Source organism: Ceratina calcarata, unplaced genomic scaffold (assembly GCF_001652005.2).
Source record: "Ceratina calcarata isolate Rehan_Ccalc_2016 unplaced genomic scaffold, ASM165200v1 scaffold151.2, whole genome shotgun sequence".
NCBI classification, from domain to species: domain Eukaryota; kingdom Metazoa; phylum Arthropoda; class Insecta; order Hymenoptera; family Apidae; genus Ceratina; species Ceratina calcarata.
Genome location: NW_017136308.1, coordinates 1,292,598 through 1,301,374, shown reverse-complemented (window position 1 = coordinate 1,301,374; position 8,777 = coordinate 1,292,598). Strand labels below are relative to the sequence as shown.

Here is an 8,777-nt window from a genome sequence, read left to right as displayed (position 1 = left end):
TACTTTTGCTCTATTGTGCTGCAAGTTTACATTGATTTCATGATTTACTAGGTTTATGTGCAATGTGTGCTTGCCCTTCCACCACTATTTTTCATATAGTAGCAGTAGCGGGACGTACAGTGAGGATTATTGTTGAAGATCACGCATTTTTATAGGCGTTGATGTAGAATCGGACAATACGTATTCGGTAGTAGAGGGGAAAGCGTAGAAATCACATATAGGAGAACGCTGATACGTCGTTGGTCAACAGCAATTGGCTCCCCATATATGTATTTAAATAATAAACTTATGAGCGAAACTTGACAACTGTTACTACGATTTCATTACTTTCTAGTTCTCAATTTGACAAAAATATAATTGTTTTATTTAAATTTAGTTGAATATTGTTTATAATTATGATGATAATAAGTAAATGGGGAACTTGACGTCTTTCGTTGATTTCACAACTTTCAGGTGCTTCTTTTCACAAGGCTATAATATTTATTATATTATTGCTACTTAAAATTATGAACGAAAGCAATGTAAGAAGGATTTTATTGAAATAGGTACCAGATATCTCAAACTTGCCCATTTCTTTACAGTTTTATGAAAGGGTTAATTTTTTGGAGTTTATTAATTCATTTATATTTATATCTCTATTACTATATTTACTATATATATATTACTATTATTGTTATATATTCTATTTTGGAAAAAGAATTAGCTGGGCAAACGGATAACAGAACAGGGATGCCAGTGAGACGCATACCGGAAGAACATTAGTTTTTTTTTTAGAGGTTTATATTCAGTTTTACATAAAAATGGTTAATACTGTTTCTTCTTTGTATGTACATGGACATATCCTCTGATATGTAGTTTTGTTAACAGTACTATTGACGATGGACATAGAAAGTTTACGCATAAAATTGACGACTCGTAAAATTCACTTCTATGCTACTCAGACAACGCGTTACAGGTATAACGTACATTGATACTTTTGTAATTAAATAAACGTTGGATACATAACATCACACAAGTCTTTGACGAACTGATTAACAATATTAATATATAAAATTATAACAATATAATAATAAAAGTTCAATTGGTAAAAGTTAATATACGCATATAAAAAACAAGAGATAAAACGTAATATCATGAAGTAAATTTTAGAACGTGTAAAAGTTTGTCAATTTTTAAACATCTTTGAGACCTGCTGTGCAGAGCTTGGCAGAAATTTATAAAATACGTTTGAACCTACAGATTTGTAAATAATAATCGGAAGATAATAATGGCACTTTGCACACATTTGAGGGTGCACACGTTCTATTGATTATAGTTAAACGCAAAGGAACTAAAATATATTTACCTACAAGAAATCTTCCGTGGATGTTACCGTAGCCTCTATTAGCAGGCCGAAATCTAATTCAGTCAGACTAGCTGCAAAATGAAAATTTCGTAATTGAAGTGAATCACACGATCGTATTATAATTTGAATTATTACCTTTAGCCGTGAGCAGATCGAGGAACGTGTCCAGAGGAGATAAACGATCCGCTGACGGGAACGCAGCCAGACCTGTAGGCATCAATTTTTGTTTAACAAGACACAGGTGCGAATCCTCTTTTCAGACTTACCGTTATGGTGATTTCTTTGCTGCAACGTTCTGCCACGATTCTGGCATACTTCGCCAGACAAAATATTCGCTGCGTGTTCGCGAGCTCTTAACATGAAGCTTACAGGATGTAGCCACTGATTCAAAAGCCTCTTGGCTCTTGATCTCGGTAGCAAAGACAGCAAAGTTAGCTTACGAACGACGTTTTCCTTTGTGTCGCTGATGTCTGTAAAATTAATCCGATCAAACCTTGAATACGAAAGGAGAATAAGAAAAGGAAATGAATTACGTACCAGCCATAATAATTTTACTGACATCGACTTGTAACTCGAATACTGATCGTTGTACATACTGGAGAAACATTGAATATTTTAATGTTCTGTACCCAAGATAAGTAAAGAATGACGTGAATCCCTGTGGTGCCGGGAACGCGATACTTTCGATAGCTCGCCTGTAACGCTCTAACAATACGAACAATAACCATCGTCTCGCTTCATCCAATTGGTCACTGGAATCACACCTAAACTTTACTACAATCCATCCGCAACTGCTGTTCACATGCTACACGACTTAATTTACCGTTAATAATTCACTTACACGAGGATGAAGCCGCGTTCCTGTTCTATCCGCGGATCGACGCTGGCAGCGCGGCAAAGGATTTGGCAAAGGGCTCGCGAAGTTTCTAACTGCGCTGCTACGTGTCTCGTTGCCATCGCGTGAACATGCAACGGAGTACAAGATCCCTGAACATGCGTTACCGACGTCTGGATTCCGTGTTTCAGTAAGTACATGGATAACTCGCGTAAATTCACGGATACGATATGTTCCTGCTTAGAAGCTGTACAGCTCTCCGTCTCGTTAAATGGTAAAACCGAATCTAATAGTTTACTGCTACGACTACTCGTTAAATCTCCGAGGGATACCGTAGCCACGACTAATCTGCAATATTGTTAGATCAATCGTTATTCACAGGTGATAATGTTACAAGTACGGGTATTATTATTGAGATTAAAACACAGATTTGTTAATAACAATAATTGTTACCCTCCGCTCGGAGACATCGGGGTACTGGATCTAGACAGTGCTTCAGGCTGATAGCATGCCAGAGAGACTAACAATTTCTCAGCAATTTTGCTCGGTCTGAACCTCGTTTTGTCTCCGTTATTTTTACTAAGCTGATCCCACAATCTAGTCCACAGGTCGCTGCGATAAGGGATCAATCTTTGCTGCGGCGACAACAACATTACCGACGTGTTCCATAGTTTCTCGTGACTCAACGTTATACTCAGATCGTTCACTTTGATCTCGAAGCTCACGTACTCTTCCATAGTCGTAACAGGTAGCAAGGCCAATAGAGGTAGAGCGTCTGCCAATAAATTTTTTTGTACCAACGCGTACGAACCGCCGATCAGAATCTCTTGCATATATCGTACGAACTCCAACGATCTGGGTTTCTCTGCGATCGTGCATACTAATTCCGAAATAATATCTAGATCGTTTCTGTGACAGAGGAAGTAATGCAAGATTCCCAGCCGCACCTCTGCCGAACTTTCTTTACGGAACACTTCGATAAGGAAGTCGAATGAAATTGTTAATTGCACCAGATCCAGGGTGGGTAGATCTATTGTTAGTATGCTCGTATTAGATTGAGACGTATTACTTCCTTCCTGAGAAACCGGCTCGTACTTCTTTTTGTTTCCTTTGACATTACTCTCGAACTCGAGCAACGGTACCAAATAAGAAGAGCGAGGCGGGAGAGAAGTTAAAGGACCGCATAATATGTGGCAGCATGGTTCGTGATTCGTTCCAATTTCGAGCAGGTGAGTGAACAGACCTGGCGCGAGAACGATCATGTGATGATGTTCGTAGATCACGAAGGTCGGCCGTATAAGTTTTGCGCGGGACCATGGTATGCCTGGTATGACACAATGGATCACGCAGCTGTGATGGAGAAGCGTTACCGAATACGCGAAATGCACGGTGTTAGACTCGTTCAATGAATTAAGTACATGCTGTTGCGGTTTTACTGGACGGTACAGGTAATGGTGGCAAACACAGACCATTCCTTTAGAGTCACAGACCACTATAAGATCCAACGAGCAATCGTGAACCCTTAAAGGTATAACATCGTCCTCGTATGTTCCACAATTGGAAGAGGTCGACAGTTGAGGTAAATTCAATGGTATGTTCAACTGAAAAATGCTTTAAGATGCATCATACTGCAATATATTATTGGCAAACTGTAATATGTTACGTACCACAGTCTCGTGTGGTAATTCATCGTGGAACTGTAAACCACTGAGAGTCGGATTGGTTCTTACAGATTTATTTTCTTTGTCTTCTTCATTTTCAGAGACCACACTCACTGCCATTTTTCTATGGTGTATATGATACAGAACCTGATTTATCATATCCCATTGGGCCCAGATAAATGTTTTCACTAATGATTCAGATTTCAAGTCTTGTATCGAATAAAATTCTGGTACAGATGTATCAAATACTATGGTGTATATCATAATACCTGCACAATGAATCAATAGAAATTTAGCTATTGCAAGGACTACTCCAATAAGCATATACTTTATGTTAGCCTTACATTCTTGATGAATTAATAATAAAAATTTGTCCCATTGTCCATTTCCCTTTTCTTTATAAAGAAATTGTATTCTCACTTGTTTAAGTTTCTTTGTATTCAAATCGTGAACTTGAATTTCTTTCCCTTTCAATTCGACAATAAACGCTTCATACATTTCAACTTCATTATTTACATCCTGATCTGTTTCATCTGTGGTTTGCACAGATTCTGAACAAGAATCCACAGACACTTTATGCTTCGTCACATATCCAAAAGCTGTACGATTTTGATTAATTGTAGCTTGTACAATGTTTAATACTTCTGAGAATTGATGCAATACCTGCATTTCATTATTCAAGATTTTAATCATAGATTATTCAAGAAGATTTGAATATGAATAAAGTGTCATACTTGTAGCTTATCATTAATCCGGTCGTAATGGCCTATAACGGTATACCACTTGCTTATATCGTTCTCTACGATCTCTTCTGTCCATCCGACTAATAAAGACCCATCCTTCTCTTGACCCAGTAATTTCCACTGCTCGGCTAGAAACCAAACATTAATTTAAATGGCATTTGAAGGCTCTCTTTAAAAATTCAGTAAGGCTTGAGATTCTTACCTGAATGCGCTTTCTCTGGCAAAAGTAAACATAACTTGGCAGCAAGGTTGTCTATCATATCTATTCCTAAACTGTTTTTAATTTTAATTTAAAACAAACCGATTAAACGATTACTTTGTAAAGCACAATAAGTGACACACGTATTTTGACATTATCTGATCTGTCGTCTGCTATGGCTACCAGATACCAGACTACCAGCTGTGCAAATGCACGCGTAAATTTGACGCTAATGACGAAAACAATTTGATGACAAAGGAAGGGTAGTCGGAATTAAGGAGACAGTATCACGATCATAGAGATATTATAGATAGAGTACAGATGCCATAGGCTCGCCTGTAAGTGGAATTGATACGCTGTTAGAAAGAAAACGAAGTAGAAATTTACTACCTCTCTTTGTTTAACAGCAGCAGAGCGCATGCTCTGCATGCATACAGCGTACGTATTCGAACCCATATACACCTATATGAGTACTGCGCATGCGTCGGTAGAGAGAAAGAGGTAGTCATTCTATGGTCATTCTCGTGTTCCTCTCTCTTTCTATTTGCGACTCACGTTTGCAGTTGGCTTCTGTACTCTATGTATACTATCTCTATGATCACGATTGATCACGATCTTATAGGGTGTCCAGATAAGATTGTGGTATACGAAAATTATACATAGAATTTTATAAGTGGCATCATCTAATGGTCTGGACGAATTTTAGTTTGTCCCTTTCACTACTAAATGGCATCACTTGTCAGTTCTAAGAATATGCAAAATAGTCAGTATTGACAGAGATGAAAAGGTCCCCTCTCCAACTACGTCTACTTCCCCTCAAATAATGGACAGCGTGTAGTCAAAGTATTGAACACGTGTGGTGTGATTTGAGATTGTTGTCGACTGTTATTTCGTGATTACTTTACTTCTAAACCTCCTAAACTCACAATAAAGAATATCGTGATATTAAATAAACTAAAAACTAGACTGGTTGCAAAGAACAGACGTAAAGTAAGTATAAAAGCATCGCGTCTAAGCAGTAATTAGCGAATTGTTATTTTTAATTATTTTTACATTTTCATATAGCATGAACGAATTATTAAACGATAAGCGATTTGCGCACATAGCGCGAGATCCAAAATTTAAGAGGATTCCGAAAGCAGAGAGGAAGGTGAAAGTAGACAAAAGATTTCAAAGCATGTTCAGTGATAAGAAGTTCTCAATTAAATATACAATTGACAAACGAGGTAGACCCGTGAATCAGACGTCATCTGAAAATCTTAAGAAGTATTATGATTTACCTAGCAGCGAGGAAGAGGAGGATAGCAGAAATGAAGAACAGCAAGAGAGATTGAAACAGGAGAAGAAAAAGAAGTCTACGCCACATAAAAAGAAGGAAAAGATTAAAAGTAAAAACCTTCCGAACAATGAAATAGATGCTCATGAGGAAAGTGATTTGTCTGATAACTGTTTTTCGAGTAATGGGGAATTGCTTAGGATCAAACCAAGGGAAGAATGCGAGGATACAGATTCTCTTAAACAGAATAAAACAGAGTCTGAGACTGAATCAGATATAGATGATGAAAAGAGTGCAAGGAATTTAAAAGCAGATTTAAAAGAAAGCAGAAGACAATTAAATATCAGAGAAAAGAATGAATCTGGCCAGCTCACCGATAAAGTTAGAACGAAATTAAAAGATTTAAGTGTGAACTATGCAAGAGGTGAAGGAGTTTTAATGACGGACAGTTCTTCTGATGATGAAAGTTCTGAAGCTTCTGGTAATATACCTTTAATTATGAACGAATATATTATTGTGCATGGAAATGACTAAAATGATTTATCTTGGAATTAGACGGGGAAGAAATCGATCACAACTGGGGTGAATTGGATAAGGAAGCTGAGACAACGGATGAAATTACATGTAGATTAGCAGTTTGTAATATGGACTGGGACAGAATACGTGCTGTAGATTTAATGGTTTTATTTAACTCGTTCCTGCCTATCGGTGGTTTTATTCGTTCGGTTACTGTAAGAATTAATAATAACGAAGTTACACAGGTATCTTCGATCATTTTTACAGTGAAAATAATTTCAGATTTATCCATCAGAATTTGGTCTGGAACGTATGAAAGAGGAAGAAATTAAAGGACCGATAGAACTGACTGAAAACAACAAGGAGAGGGAAATCGAAGATGAGAGCGATGTACGTATTTAATATGTTATGTTTAGCAATATAAATAGAATAATTGAGCAATTATAGGGCGAAGAGGGCTCGTCGTATCACATGGAGAAATTAAGACAATACCAGCTTAATCGGTTAAAATATTATTATGCGGTTGTCGATTTTAATTCGGCCGAATCAGCGAATAAAATCTACACGGAATGCGATGGTACCGAATATGAATCCACAGCGACAAAATTGGATCTTAGATTTATTCCAGACGACATGGAATTCGATCAGGTATGTCGTTAAATCTGGAAGCATAACTAAAGTATATACATATTGTATATGAGATTGGATTTCTGATTTAAGACTCCCAAAGAGGTCTGCACCGAATTGCCAGAGCTTACGAAATATCAGCCAAGACTGTTTACAACGACAGCTCTGCAACAAGTTAAAGTAGAGTTAACGTGGGATGAAACGAATCCAGAGAGAGTAGAGCTAACGCAAAGATTGAATTCTGGAAAATTGGATGAAATCAATAAGGATGATTTACAAGCCTATTTAGCGACTGATTCAAGCGACAATGAATCAGGTATTTCTAATTTTCTTTAAGATTTAATACTTGTACTATATTTTATATTACTTGCTTATTATGACATTTTATATTAGCGGAAGAAAAAGAGGAATGTAAAGAAGATAAAAGCGATTCCGGAGGAGAGACGAATGTCGATCCAATCGAAAAGTATAAGGCGCTGTTGAAAGAAATACAGGAGAAGGAAGAGGCGAAACAAAAGAAGGACGTCGAGTTAGAATTCACCTGGGGTTGGGGTGCGAAGGAGAAAGCTGAGAAACTGGTACAGGAAAGATTGAAGAAGGAAGAGAACCTTACACCGTTCGAACAATATCTGGAGAAACGAAAAGCGAAGAAGAAAGCCAAACGGGAGGAGCGAAATAAATGTAAAAATCTGCAGAAGGATGCATTAGATTCTGATGGTTCAGAGATGCTTGATTCAGACCATAACGAAGTCGATGGTAAATCATCCCGTAAACAGAAAAATGGTACTAAAAATGAGAGCAACGCGTCATCTGATAACGAAGAGGAACGACGTAAAGCTGAATTGGAGCTGTTGCTGATGGACGAAAACGACAACGGTAAACAGCACTTCAATATGAAGAAAATCGAGGAAAGTGCTACGATGTCAAAATCTAAGCTGAAACGATTAAGTAAAAAGAAGAATGGTCAAGATCAATCGGCCGAAGACAATTTCGAAGTGAACGTGCAAGATCCAAGATTCAACGCGTTGTTTACGTCGCATCATTTCAATATCGATCCTGCTGATCCTCATTATAGGAGGACTAAAGGCACCGAGACTTTGATCAAAGAAAAATTAAAAAGGAGAGCTGAGAATGATCCCACTGATGTAAGTAAAAGTTATTTAGACTACCGAGGAGAAATTACTGTAGTAACTTAGACTCCAAACTATATTTTCTATCTTTTTATTAGGAAATACCAGCCAAAGAGACGAAGATAAAGCCTAATACAGAACTACAAGCATTAGTTAATTCAGTGAAACAGAAGAGTAAGAACATTACAAGACCAATAAAATAATTTGTTATCTACATGTGTATTTTTTTAATAAGCGAAGACTACTTCCAAAGCTTGGAATGTAGTTTATATATTCTAATAAATTGTTAAAGAAATGTACATACATATTCAATCGATCGCATTGAAGTATGGAGCATGTTTCTAATAAATTATTTAATTTTTACAAAGAAAAAGTGTTTCAATCAGAGAGAAAGACCTTTTTGAATATCGCTGTCGGCCATATATCTTACAACACTGCTGCCACT

The 8,777-nt window shown here is 37.1% G+C and overlaps 2 protein-coding genes across 3 annotated transcripts; one reads left to right on the top strand and one right to left on the bottom strand.

Annotated features, from left to right (window-relative positions):
• Window positions 1-750: 750 nt before the first annotated feature.
• On the bottom strand, window positions 751-5,138 carry pigeon (gamma-secretase activating protein pigeon). Of its 2 annotated transcripts, XM_018036644.2 has the most exons (10): window positions 4,787-5,134; window positions 4,576-4,712; window positions 4,186-4,504; window positions 3,848-4,110; window positions 2,634-3,781; window positions 2,187-2,528; window positions 1,883-2,097; window positions 1,612-1,815; window positions 1,481-1,552; window positions 751-1,416 (listed from the first exon to the last, which is right to left on the bottom strand). In XM_018036644.2, the coding sequence occupies exons 1-10, from the start codon at window positions 4,842-4,844 to the stop codon at window positions 1,346-1,348; spliced, it is 2,829 nt and encodes a 942-aa protein (XP_017892133.1). In that variant the 5' UTR covers window positions 4,845-5,134; the 3' UTR covers window positions 751-1,345. The 2 variants fall into 2 exon arrangements, with proteins under 2 accessions (XP_017892133.1, XP_026675178.1); XM_026819377.1 differs by lacking the exons at window positions 751-1,416; window positions 1,481-1,552 and having other exon boundaries at window positions 1,681-1,808; window positions 4,787-5,138.
• A 259-nt stretch (window positions 5,139-5,397) lies between these two features.
• Window positions 5,398-8,546, top strand: LOC108632115 (ESF1 homolog). The gene is made up of 8 exons (XM_018036446.2): window positions 5,398-5,773; window positions 5,849-6,540; window positions 6,615-6,790; window positions 6,858-6,965; window positions 7,023-7,223; window positions 7,296-7,518; window positions 7,596-8,347; window positions 8,431-8,546. Exons 2-8 carry the CDS (start codon window positions 5,850-5,852, stop codon window positions 8,533-8,535), a joined length of 2,256 nt encoding a protein of 751 aa, XP_017891935.1. The 5' UTR covers window positions 5,398-5,773; window position 5,849; the 3' UTR covers window positions 8,536-8,546.
• The last annotated feature ends 231 nt before the right edge of the window (window positions 8,547-8,777 follow it).